The sequence below is a fragment of the Colossoma macropomum genome, unplaced genomic scaffold (genome assembly GCF_904425465.1).
Source record: "Colossoma macropomum unplaced genomic scaffold, Colossoma_macropomum, whole genome shotgun sequence".
Taxonomy (NCBI): Eukaryota; Metazoa; Chordata; class Actinopteri; order Characiformes; family Serrasalmidae; genus Colossoma; species Colossoma macropomum.
The window spans coordinates 18,220,260-18,234,374 of record NW_023494795.1 but is presented as its reverse complement, the minus strand read 5'-3'; the positions used below and the strand labels follow the sequence as shown (position 1 = coordinate 18,234,374).

General features: G+C 40.5%; 1 protein-coding gene across 1 annotated transcript in view; it reads right to left on the bottom strand.

Annotated features, from left to right (window-relative positions):
• rtn1b (reticulon 1b) overlaps positions 1 to 14,115 on the bottom strand; it is a 57,878-nt gene that overhangs the window by 23,955 nt on the left and 19,808 nt on the right. Inside the window, exons 2-3 of the mRNA XM_036581704.1 lie at positions 4,925 to 5,656; positions 1,979 to 2,821 (exon numbers count right to left, since the gene is read on the bottom strand). Coding sequence (XP_036437597.1) covers positions 1,979 to 2,821; positions 4,925 to 5,656 — 1,575 coding nt within the window. The remainder of the gene's footprint in view (positions 1 to 1,978; positions 2,822 to 4,924; positions 5,657 to 14,115) is intronic.

The window sequence follows — 14,115 nt, the reverse complement described above, 5'->3', positions numbered from 1 at the left end:
TATGCATGCATGTGTGTATGTGTGTGTATGTGTGTGTGTGTCTGAGAGAGCGCAAAGCCGTACAGAACGTTTGTGTCACGCAGAGCACAGGGTCCACACCCTAAGTTTATACTCACTCCTTTGTCCTACCCTTATATCCTACCTCAAACAGATGATCTAAGATCTATGATTAGCACTTCTGTTGCTCCAATGCTCTACAAGCACATAGAGAATTGTCCTGAAACCAACTGCAGAACACCTTCCATTACACAAAACAGCATACAAAATGAGACTGAGAGTAAAGATATGTTTTTTTTCTGTAACACATAGCCTGTACTCTAGTAAAACAACCTCGGGAAAAATATAACTCTATTCTGAGGTAAACAATTTCTATTTGAGGTTATAAAATGCAAATTCTTGTTCCTGACCAACAAACAGATCTAACACTAAAACATCATGATACATGCAACTAAACTAATATTGAGGAGGCACCAAAATACTGATTGAAAGAATTTAGTTGCAAATGCAGTATTGTTATTTTCATGCATTTCTGATGACTATTTACTAATGCTAAGCAAGGTTACACCAGTACAGGACACAGCAGAACGGGTTTGCCCATAAGGGTCTGGAGCATTCAAAGCTTCCTTCCTGTTCTCCAAGTCAAAGTCACTTCTTTCCCTTGAGTGAGGAGTGTCCACTTTGCCACAATCACTCCAAATTTATTTTTAGGGTATTACAGACCTCTCAGCCTTAGCTAAGTGCTACATACCCATGACTAAGAAAACAACAAGGGGATGAAACGTTCGGCAGTAATTCAGTTCACCAAAGTAAACACGCACAGGAGTGTCCTTAACATCTATACAACAATTAACCCTTTAAACTGCAGGACATTTAATTAGTTACTGATCTTAAGACATTATTTGTTGACTACTATACATTACTATACACTGTTACGCATATACTATCAACTGGTATGATATTATAATATGCAGTACTGTGCAAAAGTCAGACACCAACCTATATTAATTGAAATTCGTGTCAAAATAGAACTTATATAAAATATATAATATACAAATTTTAATACCAAGTATCATTTGTTTTAATTCACTGTGTCCATTCTTTGGCTTTATTACAGGTTCCATTCTTTTCATGAGACTTGTTTATAGTTTTTGAAAGAAATGGAAATGTCCAAATTTGAGAAAATAGTTGCATTTTCTGCTTCTTCCAATCCAAGTAATCCCAAACACATTCAGTTATCCTGAGCTCTGGACTTAGAGTCCATTGTTCTGAGGATACCAGCAGCCTCTGATTTGCAAGTTTTCTACTTTTTTGTCTATTTCCTTGCCTCAGTAATGGCTTCCATAGTGTTGAGTTGTTTTCTTACAGGGGAAGGATGGACAAAAACACCTGTGGAAAAGTGGAGCCAGATTTGCTCATTTCTCTCAAAGATGAAAGCTTTAAGTACTGTTTATCTGATTTTTCCTCCCATCCAATTCTGGAGGTCTACCAGATCTCAAATAATAATTAAGGATCCCATCTTTTCTTTATCTTTCAATAATGCTTTGAACGGTTTTGTAAACTCCTGTTTTTTCTCTTATTTTTCTTTGATTTTCCCCTTCGTTATGCAGGTAGACTGTCATATATCTAATCTCATCAGAAATATCGGCTGAAAATGAATAACTTGTATTTAATAGTCATTTGAGTGGAAATTAAATCAGTGAAGGGTGGTATAGGCCTGCCTATGCACCATTATATTTTAAGGCTCTATAGTGCACTAAATTTAGTTTATTAAAATGTATGTCATTTCCACATGAATACAATATATTAAATCAGCACAATTTTGTTTTTCAGTTTACTTTTAGTATTTATGTTGATGTAATATATTCTGTTATATTCTTATTATATATTTCATTATTGTGGAAATGATGCATGCATGTTTCCAGTGTATCGTTTTGAGTTCATGGATTGTATCATGAATTCTAGTCTCATAATGCCTTACCTTTCTCTCTGGTCAGGCCTTGGAACAAAGCAGGGGGCGTGGCATGTCTTTCGGAACCACGGCGACTCTGGCTTGATCGTCTCCTCTCCCCAAGTCTCTCCCCAGCAGGCTGCTCCACCTTCAGCTCCGGCAGGTTTGGGCTGGGGGCTGAGGGACTGCTGCCAGGCTTGGGCTTCTCCTCCACACTCGAGCTCTTCTCTTTTGGAGTGATGCTTGGGGCAGGGGCAGAGGGAGGAGGGGTGGGGCTCACTGGGGGAGCAGCACTGGCTGTGGCTGAGGGGGAAGGAGGCTCAGGCAGATCTGGGTCGGTCTTGCCTGGCTTGGCGGTGGTGGAGTCCAGCGGGAATCTCTTGGGGCTTTCTTCCCCACAGGATTCCAGGGCCAGCTCACTGTCAAGTTCAGCCTCACGCTCCTCCCGCAGGATGCTGTATTGCATGGCTGGGCTGGGGGATGTCACAGGGACCACAGCAGGAGCAGGTACAGGGGCTGGAGGGGCAGATGGGGCAGAAGCAGGGGCTGGAGCAGGGGTTTGAGTAGAAGCAGGGGGTGATGGAGTGGTGGTGGGACTTTTGCTGAAGCTCATGTAGCCAGAGCTGGGAGCCTGTGGACTAGGCTCTTCAGATACAAGCTCAATCTCAGAGTCGCCAGATTCTCCACCGCTGGCATCAGCATCCTTGGCATACAAGGGAAGAGAAGGGCTGCTCTTACGCTCCTCTAAGGAACTCTGCTTCAGGGCAGTCTGAGAGGGTGGTAAAGAAGACTCCACAATCTTCTCCTGAGTGGAGCTTACAGTTTTCATTTCGCTGGCCTGAATCACTGGATCAGATGGAGAGTCAGACTCTTCTGTAATGACAGAGAGACAAAGAATGTAGAGACAGAGGTCAGTTTTTGCTGCAGGTACAGAACAGTGTCTGCCTGGTTATAGCCATCTGCTGCGCTAAGACATCCCACTGAGTGAGCATGTGTGGAACCAGTCATTCAAAGAGATGGTGCTTGGCTTCAGCCCAACAGCACACAGACCACAGGCTAACACAAAGCTGCTGCACCATAAGAATCTATACCAGCCATAAACCTTGCTACCACTTACCTTTTCTGATTATAGCTCAAACTATTCAAGAGCTAAAAACACAAAAAAACAAAATGAATCATATTAGTAATGGCCTGCAAAAAGCTTTTAACTACTATGTTAAAAACAGGCATAGCCTCAAGCTTGCTCTCATCTGGCAGGCAAAGGTTTTTTACCATTATTTTATCTTTAATATACTATAACCTACTAATTTTCTTTAACATTACATTTTGTGTGCTTGTAGTGGTTTAACACAAGTATTTGTCAAGTTGTCAGACATAACTGACTATTTGCAAAATTCTAATTGACACGCCTCTCAGCCAATCACAATTGTCTCTAAACATTCCTTCCTCCATGAAGCATAGGAAAACCTTTGGAAAAACTCCTCAAAAACCTGCAGTGAGAATGTTGATGGAAGTAAATTAGTCAGAATTACCAGAATGAGGAATGGTGGAAAGGTGTTACTGAGGAACTTGTGATGCCTGATACACTATTTTGATCATCTTGAGGGTGCTGCTGTTCTTATTTCATTCTTGAAGCTGATAAGGTTTTGGTTTTATCTGTGTGGAAGACCTCACTCACAGCTCAGTGACAGAACTAAAACAAACAAACAGTATTATGCTGGTTCTACGGTAAGCTAAACACTATTGTTTTATTAAAGTTTGGCTAAAGGACCTTGTGTAGAAGACAGTGAGTCCTACTCAGCATCTAACGTAGCTTGCTTCACTAAAATCTCCTCCTTATAAAGCTTAAGGTCAGGTAACTAAACGATTTTCCTGGTTTGATTAATTTAATCATGGTTCCCAGAATCCATTTTGTCCACTTTAAATTGGCCTACATGCATGTTGAATGAAAACTGCTTCAAATGTTCACCTCTGTGTGCTTCTAAAATTTCCTTTGTAAGCACAAGTATTAGGGATGTTCCCCGGTAGTCTGAACTGAAAGTCCGATGAATGTAGCAACAATACGAGGCGGGACTTTCACAGAATTCTGCAGTTTTGTTGAACAAAGCATGTCTATGAGCCTGCGTTGCTTATATTTATCCGTCTTTATTCATAATTTATCCAGAGATTTTTATTGAAAATTTGAACTGAGAATGTGTCCATTGTATTAAATTGTAAATTAATAAAAACTAACGAATCAATTTTTGACCTGATTTCAAAAGCATTGACAAGCTTGTGTCACTGGCGCCAAACTGTGTGTCACGTATTCGGCCAGCCAGCCTCTAAACTACGATTCCCAGAATCCTCCGCTTTATCACATGACTCCAGGAAGATCTTCAGCAGCCTATCACCGCTCTAGCTCCCCTGAATATTGATCATTTTCACCTGTGTGTTTGTCATGTGATCTATCTAGTTTAGTATTTTAGCCCGGGCTTTAGCGTAGGACCGTTGCAAGGTATTGTTTTCTAGTAAAACTACTGAGTGTTCTTTCTGGTTTTTGATCTCCCCTGTTCTGACCTTGTGTTTTGACTTTGTTTCTCGGATTTTCGGATTTGCCCTTTTGTACTGTTGCCTGGATTGCTGGATATATGGTTTTTGACTTTTGCCTGTGTTTTGGACTCTGATCTGCCTAGCCTTATTATGTTTTTGTTCGCCTACTGTGTATTTTGCTGTGACTGTGTACTGACGACGATAACTCTAAGTAAAGCTTCTTCACTTTTTACATCCGCGAGCGTCTGCTCTCTGGTCGCACGTTACACTGTGTACTTGTGGATGGCTGTCGTCAAGCATGATAACTATCAACAAAAGCAGATTATTGGGCACTGAAGCTATGACTTCAGCAAATGACTGGGCATTCCAAAATCAGAGTGATATGTGGGAATAAGAGTCTGCGGACAACTGGACAAATCTTGATTTGCAGAAGTGGGTGGTACTCACCAGTGAGAGGTGGTGTGGAGGAGCCAGGACTTTCATCCTCTGGCTCGGACAGGGTGACAATGGGCACTCCCTGCAGCCCCAGACTCAGGATGCTCTCTTTCTCTGACACTGTGACTGGTGTTGTACGCTGCGTGGCGGTGGGAGACACTGATGGCATCTCAGTCAGGGTGATCTTGACCGGGCTGGCGTTGCCTTCGGCTCCTGGAGAGCGGTAGGGTTGGTAGTCACTTAGCTCGTCATCTGAAGGCTCCTCGACGTAGGGCATGTTCTGTGAGTCCAGTGCTGCCGCAGGGCCCAGGGTCTCCACCTCCACTGGAGAGGGGCTCTTCTCCAGGTAGCGCTCTCTGCCTAGGCTGGGCAGCGGGGCAGAGACATTTCTTATTCCCCAGTCCTCCAGGGGCCGCTGTGGCTCCTCCCTGCTGCTGATGTCCATGTAGCTGTAGGTGGAATCGGAAGGCTTATCTGAGTCACGCAGCTTGTGGGAACTGTATCCAAGCTCGGCACTCGGGGTCATCTCAATGCCTGAATCTGAGCTGAACATGGCAGACTGGGACTCCAGGCCAGGAATGAGGTCATCAGTGCCCTCTGGGTACTTCTGTTCCCCTCTGCCCAGGTCACCCGAGAAATAGGAGGTGTCTTGCTGGGAGGAGTAACTCTGACTGGACAGGAGAGATGTGTAAGGGTCACCCAGGTCACCGATGGATTTCTTCAGCAGGTCTGTATCCAGTTTATCTGTGAGGTAAAAGAGACAGAAAAGATACTGTGAACAAATTTAGGTGTGACTGAGATAAAAAGTGTTTTAATGATACAGACTTTAAAGAGCTAAAAACTTCTAAAAGTGAAAAGTTGTGAAATTTATGACAAACTATATGTCAAAAGTGCAAACTCTACCACATGCATTCACGTTATTAATTATGTAATCATGTATAAAAAATAAGTAAGAGGAGATACAAATATGGGTTGAATATCATGGTAAAGTTATTGCTGCGTGCAGTCTTTGCCACTTTTTGTCACTTTTTGACATTGGAATCAATGGCATTTGTAATTTGTGACATAACTATGTAATTAATTCTGTAATGATACATAAATAATTATGTATTACAAAAACATAGGAAAAAAAAAAACAAAATTAATTCTATACCTCTAAGGGTTGAAATCACAAGCACAAACACTGCACATGAAGCATGTTGTGGCCAATCGCGGAATACAAAACCTAGATGAGAGCGTAAGCAGCGCACTGTGTTTACTTCAGTTTGCATACATGTGTTTGTGTAAGTGTGAGAAACAAACACAGAAAGACAGTATGAAGAGAAGGGGACCTGCTTATCCATGCAGTGCTAACACAGGCCGCATGTGGCTGTGGGAAGACAGACAAGCATTGTTCCAAACAGATCCCACACAAAACCCACACACAGCCATCCAAACACATCCAGTGCGGAGGATATGCACTAATACCAAACCCACTCCATATTCATTTCGGAAACATCATAGACCTGATCTGTGGTGAATTTCCTAACAGCCTCTGACTTCTCTCTTTCAGAGTAGGACACAATTTATGACATCTGTGCAGTGCTTTTAGAGGATGTTTATTTACAGCACTAAATCTAAGTTTCTTCTATATGGGCGTACAGTACAGATGGCACGAAAAATCAAATGGCAGAATAGTCAAACAGGATGTAGTTTTTATATGTAATGCTGATAATGGTAAAAATCTGAAAAAATATGTTTTCTTTGGGGACTATTTTGCCTTACAACGCATCTCTCTGTACCTCTCTGCCATAAATGGATTGAAATACATTTTTAGCCAAAACTTCACCACAAAACAATCATAAAACAACATCTCAGATATCAGGCAGCGTATTCATAGCCTTTTTGTACAAAAGCATTCTGTAATGTAGCATTACACCAAGGCATTAAACTTCTAGACGCCTGGTTCCTATCACCACCACTGTGAACAATTCTGACTTGGCAAGTTTTTCAAGAATGGAGCATTTCACACCAAACAACTCTGCATGGCTTTGTTTACATTTGAACCATTTAAAAATGTGGATTTTTTTTTAAATCAGTATAGCTCCCCTTTAAATTTAGCAAATAAACAGTAATTGTATGTTAAAATGTGCATAAGAAAGTTCTCTGTAGAGTATACATCAACTTAGAAAATCAATAAAACTTATTTTATTGTAATTTGGACAGTGTTCAAACTCTTGTATATGATTATACAGTATTTACATACTGTTAGTGGCCTTTGTTGGTCGAACTGAATTAATGCTTGACTATTCAAATTCTAATTGTGGTTTGAGTACTGATGAATATTAAAAATGCCCGTCCTTAATAAACAGCATAGCAATAAACCAGATTACATATTGAAATAAATTTATAACAAACTGAAATCATGTTACAGTAACAACACAGCCACATTGAAACACTTATGGTAACACTTAGGCTTCTTTGCCTCGGGCAAGTAACATGATCCTGTATGCTATTTGCTCATTGATTGTACAAATGCATCATCCCAAGCACAGGCACGGCACTTTGACCTCTGCCCGGCGACTGCATATAGATAACACATTTGTCATTTACCTCACAAAGCCCCCCACTGAAAGTGCCCTTGAGCACATGCTAGTGAGTTTGACCTGTGTGGGTGTGTGTGAGACAGAGACAGATTGTGTGTGAATGTGTGCATGTGTGTGTGTTTGTGCTTCAGGTGGCCGCTGGGCTCGAGTGCTCTCCAGTGCGGTTTGGCTGGGGCGTGGCAGTGACAGCTCCAGGCAGCAGTCAGTGACGGCACCATCGCCCTCTTCCCTCTGTCCCTCCCCCATCACACTCTTCCTGCTCTCCTCCTCATTTCATCAGCTTCCTTTCTCTCTCTCTCTCTCTCTCTCTCTCTCTCTCTCACTCTGTCAATGTGGCTATTTTTGGCAGATGCACGTTTCCTCTGCTCACGTTTGTCTGCAGGTCGACTGCAGTGGTGTCACACGAGGGCTGGACAAAGTGCTACCTCAGTGTCCTTACACGCAAATCCAAACACTGACAAAATCTGGGAGAAATCTACAAATCAGCTTTTCCATCTGGCTCCTCCATTTACTGGCAGATTGCGGCCTGAGTTTCAGACAATGACAATGACGGGCAGATCTGCTGAGACATCAGCTCATCCCCCCACGTATGTCTAAATGACCCACACCAAGAGCCAACATGGTAACTACTGCAGCAGGACATCCAAAGGCATTATGACTTTTCAAGTAAATAGGAAGTAATTTTGGATCACATTCACACTCAATTAATCTAATAGAGATCCTCAAACTGAAAGCAGTAAACACTGTTTTGTCTGTTTGCTGAGAAATCTTAAAGTGACAGGTATGCATTGATGGAGTTGCGAGTCAATGCCGCTATCCAACATTTTCCAGGTATATATCTGCTGATGCCAATGCTGATAAATAAGTATTTAGAAGAAACAGAAATTGGGTCTAGATTTACAGTTGAATGCAAACTTTTTTCTTAGTCAAATTACATGTTTTGATGTACTAAGTGGCCCTGCGATGGACTGGCGACCTGTCTAGGGTGTTTCCTGCCTTCCGTTCAATAGCCGCTGGAATAGGCTCCAGCACCCACCACGACCAAGAAGAATAATCGGTTTAGATAATATGTATGTGTGTGTGTGTGTGTGTGTGTGTGTGTGTGTGTGTGTGTGTGTGTGTGATTTTTGAAGTGAAAATAAGTTAACCCATCCTCTACAGAGAACAAACTTAAATATGGCTTTTTTCTGCAATTGCTGCATGATTTCTATTTATTTGCTTATGAGTCTTAACATCTTGGAAAAAAAAATAAACAAAATACGAAATGTGCCATAACCTGTGCACAGACCACAATTTAGCATTATAGAGTAATATATAAAATTATTTCTATAGTGTTACAAAAAAAGTAAAATGATTAAAGTGGAAATATTTTAGAGAAGTGGCCCAGTGCCACCTAAATATTCACCTATCAGTCTGAAACATTGGTCAAATCTAAACATCTGTTTTAAGTTTTTTTTCCCCCCAATATCATTGTGCATCCCTAGTGATAGTTCATTGAAAATTCAGATTTACACAGTTCTCCCCTTACCTCAAAGGTAGTTGATAAGACGCTTGGTGTCTCAAGTTTGCGTCTTTAGTTTTGCTCTGGAGCTTCAAGGATAACATAGCAAAAAAGTAACTGAAACTTATGTACACTAACTAGCATTACAGAAACTGCATGCACCTTTCATCATATAGGCCTACTTGCCTCAAATCGTGTGGAGTAAGTAACACATTTACTTATGTGGTTTCTGATAATGTATGACATACTGTTATATATTAAAATGGATGAAAGTACGCTGCATGGATTCCTTTTTTATACCACAGCATGTCACTGAGCATCAGATGCTAATTGGGGCAAATTTTTAATAGCTACATTAGCCTCATATCACTAACACAAAAATAAAGAGTAAATGTGATTGTCTGCTGATCTGTTGATTTAAATCTATCACAGTCATGGCTGACTGCAAACGTTGACAATACTGTTCTTGAACCTGATCATGTGACAAGTAAACAGATGGGGAGGAGGACAGAAATGAGATGGACAGATGAGGAGAGTGAGAGCAATGCCTGTATGAGAGTGTGAAGGTGTACTGGAGATGTTCTGGTTGAGTGTGGGCTACATAAAAAGCCCTGTGATGCAACAGAAAACAAGGTGCATGCTCAGCCTAGGTAACAGGCATGTGCTCTCACAGCCCTGTGAGACCACCCAGCAGTCTTTATATGATCAGTACCTTGTCACAGTAATGATGTATCACTCGAGGCCAGTGTTTGCTTTGTGTGAAACTTGCTGCTGAGCCCTACTCCATTCCAGCAGCCAGTCTGCTCCTCCAGCTCACCACTGCCCTACATACACTGGGTAAAGTAGCACCACTGGGATGCTATTTTTAAACCCTCAGTAGCTGAGAGGTACACGGATCCAGTGGAGAGAATTAGAGGGTGCCAGTGGTAAACCAACCACAACAGGCTGAGTTTAGGCAACCCCTGCCTGAAGGAAATGTGACTAAGAAGGGCGTTGCCGGGGAGGACGTCTCAGAAAGTGGACGTCATGGACCACATCAATCTATGTAAAAGTCACAGTGTACTGGTTTGACAGAAAATAAAATTTACAATGTATTTTCCACCTACCCCCGATGTAGCCAATCAAGACATTTTTGGTATCCAATTTAGTTTAGCACTGAAACTATGTGTCTAACATTGCTAACAAATACTAGAAATCAATAGTCACCCAAATGTTTTCAGTAAATAAGGCTGGGGAACTGATGCCACACTGTGCTACAGTAGGGGATCGACCTGCTATTTTGGCAGGCCTCATTCTTTGTTTACATTTCACAAACATGCAGTTTAAAAGCTTACTGCCAGATTTAACTTGGCTAACTTACTGGCAGATTTCACTCATTAATTGCCGTATTTCACTCAGCCACTTTAGGTCTTTTGCGCCAACACTGCAAACTAGATAGCAAACTAATGACACTATTACTTTGCTATATTATTCCTCACAAAACAGTAAATCACTGAAGGGCAGTCAATCTAAAATATTTACGAAAAACAGAAAAATGCTAACCATCTGGTTCCTCAGAACTTCATCTTGTATCTTTTAGCTGGAAAACAGCAAGTTTGTGGAGTTTCCTATCTGATAAATACTAGAAAATTCATTAAATACTGTTGAAAGTTTTATTCCATTAATTCTACGTAACTGCATGCAAATTGTTGCATCTGCTTTCCTTGCTCTTTGAACTGGAAGTCATGTATATCCGCACACTAGTCAGCTCTGCCAACATGTTGGCTTCATGGGCTACAGATCAGGCCAAATCAAGTAACCAGGTATGAAAAAAAGAGGGAAGATTCAACTACGTAGAACCACCGCCCTACATATTTTAGTGTTTTTTCTGCTTTAACACTCCGACTTTAACTCAGTAATGAGCTGTTAATGAGCTGATTAGCAGGATCAGGTGTGTTGGAGTGAGGAAAACACTAACGCTGGTTTAGACTGACTAACACTGCCAAAACATCAGTCTCTCATAAGACACTTATTACGTCACATTCTAAAGCCTTACACATCCTCAAAACTTCAAACCACGTTGAGAGAAGTTTCTACATCAATCGGCATATTTCACTCAGCCATTGTCTGCTTCTCTTAGTAGAACTACTGAGCATTTCCTGATTATTGTTTTGCCTTCTTGTGTATTTGACCTTGTTTCTGGATTTTCTGACTTTGTCTTTTTGCCTTTGCCCTTTTTGGATCTGATTGCCTTTGTTGTGTTTCTCCTTCTCTGTCTTTTGTCTTTTTTGGATTTGACCTACGCCTGTTCACTGACTATGATTCTTTACAAATAAAGCCTCATTTCTTGCTTTTAACAGTGTCTGGCTGGTTCTGTCACATTACACATTGAGTTTTGAGTTTCTTTTTAGTGTTTAATTTCATTATGTCAGGTAAGAGACAGCATCCGGACTGCTTTGTGACTGGTGACACTTCTGCCTTTTGAGGTTTACCATTTTAATTTAGACAGAGAGTGTATTAAAAGAGAATAATGACTAACAAACTTCACTTCCTATATGCTGCAAATGTAAAAGTCACTCAGTAAATTTTGTACTTCTAGTAGTACTTTTTACACCAATAGAATTTTGACCAGGTACTTTTGTATTACTACTCAAAATCTACTTTTACTAAGGTCATTATTTCTCAGAAGTGACAATCTCTCTACTTGAAAAAGGTTAAGGCTATTGACCCACCTTTGATGGTTTTACCTTTACAAATAACTTGGAAATGTATTGTGGCTTCAGTGTAGAAGAAGATGCAGAAAACATTGTGCATATATGCAAATGCTCTATCATTGAACAGGCACTTCAACAGGCAGCAAGAAATGCCCAGCCCAGTGCCACTGAATAACAGCTAGAATAGCGGGGAAGGTCAGCAACAGCCATACAACTTCTGTCAACAGTAAACACTAAACCCACATTAACTAATCCACAGCCCAACACAATAAAACACAGTCAAGTCAAAGCCAAATCAAAACACAGACTAACTAGGGTCACTTAATCTAATCTAATCACCACATGTCTTAAACTAATAAAGGACAATATTAACAACAACAACAACAGCAACAAATGCCCTCTTAATGGAGGGGGAGGCGGGAGGCACACATAGCACAGCTTTGCATATAAAGGCTCTTTGCAAGCATGGAGCATGCATCGAACGCCACAATATGTATAACATGGTGGAAAATTACGGTAACACTTTACTGTAAGGTACTGTACATAAAGCAGTGTGACACCTACATAACCTTGTCATGACAACTGACATTGCCCTACATTAATGTTTATAAATATTATTCCAAAAGGTGTCATTCGATAGAAAGGGTACTTCTGTCAATTCTGATCAAAGTTAGCTAAAGTAGCCTTTATGACAGATAAGGCCTATTGGAATAAGCATTTATAAACCTTTATGTAGTTACCATGTTGTGTAGATGTCATAAAGCCTAATTAACAGTACCCTACAGTAAAATGTTACCAAAATTACTGCTAAAGTAGTTTCATTAACACAACTTTACTGTATGCCTGAGAAAATATGTTTAGACAAAGTGAAGTCTGGGATGGACTCCAAAATGTTTACAATTACCTCCTGTCAGTTTTGCTCTAGACGCTTACCAACGCCCTTTAACTCCACCCTCACCTTAGTCCTTAAAAAATCAAGCATGGTAGAATCCAGTGGTAATACAATATGCAGTAACACGAAAAGAAATTAAAAAAAAAATTAAACAGATCTTGGAAGTGTTACCTGTTGCTAGTGAAGGGGATGCCGTTGGTGGAGTTGGTGACAAACCTTCTAAACAGGTAATGTAATCACAGTATAAAGTGTTAACTGTTCGAATCAATGGCTGACACAGAGAATTAGGCTGGAACAGCTTTATCAGTTACAACATGCTCATAAGCTAGCTAGGTATATATGGTTCAGACATGACTCCATTTAAGCCATAAATCCCCATGCATACAAGAAGTACACACATTTTTCTGATGTTACTGCGTATTACCCTGCAAACACTTGGGCTCAAAATTTGACTAATGTCCATTTAAAGTCATTTAAAAATAATAAGAAGTCTACTAAAATTCTGCTGATGTTGAACTCCAAGTGAGGTTCAGTGAAATAATTTGACCAAATTCCGAAAAAGAACAGGGATATCAACAACAAACTAGCGTGGTGCGTAAGTGTGAGAACCTGTAAATCTGACTGTGAGCAGAAATGAAACAGAAGAGAATGTGACACGGGCAGCTGCCCGCTCTGGGCCGGGAATTGAGGATATTAGTGTATAAGTGCTATAGATGTTATTGCATTTGCATCACTCCCTCTACTCTCACACCACACACTCTTAAACCCACAACCCACCCTCAACATCAACCCACACTGAGGAGGAACTCATGACTCATCCACATCATTAGAGAGAGAGAGCAAGAGAGAAAGAGAGAATGAGAGAGAATGAGAGGTGGTACCAAAGGTGATGGGTTGTTTCCCCTCAAATTCAGAGAAGAAAATTAAGACAATGATATTCAAAGTGCACTTTAATTAAAAAGAGGTTCTTCAGGGGTTCTTCAGGAAAGATGGTTATATATTGAACTGTGACAGCTCAAAGAACAATTTCCTTGACATTTTCTTTCAAGATTTCCGTTACAAATCAAAGAACCCTTTTTGGTCCCATATAGAACACTTTTTGCCAAGATCGCAGCTTGGATTAATAAATATGCGTATGTAGATTGTGTCTTGTTGCAACAACCATTCTGAAAATAGGTGTGGTTGTAATGACAAACTGGTATTGCCTACAGTCCTATGGTGGACCACGCAACATTGCTTTGTAGAGGAGAGTGGAGTACATTTGGCCCCTGACTCCTTTCATGAATTATATTCATTTTGATATATATATATTTAGCTTGCAAAGTTCATCTGGTTCAAACATCATAGACCTGTATTCAATTCATTGTATTTGTATCAGTCTAACAAACCTTTAGGCAACTAGTCACTCATCTGTTACAATTAACACAGCCTGTGGGGTGAAATGTAACTTTTGCACTTCTTCCATTTTATATAATTTACAGTTTTTTTTATTACATGCAATTATTTAGCAAAAATCTAAACTTATTGAGTTG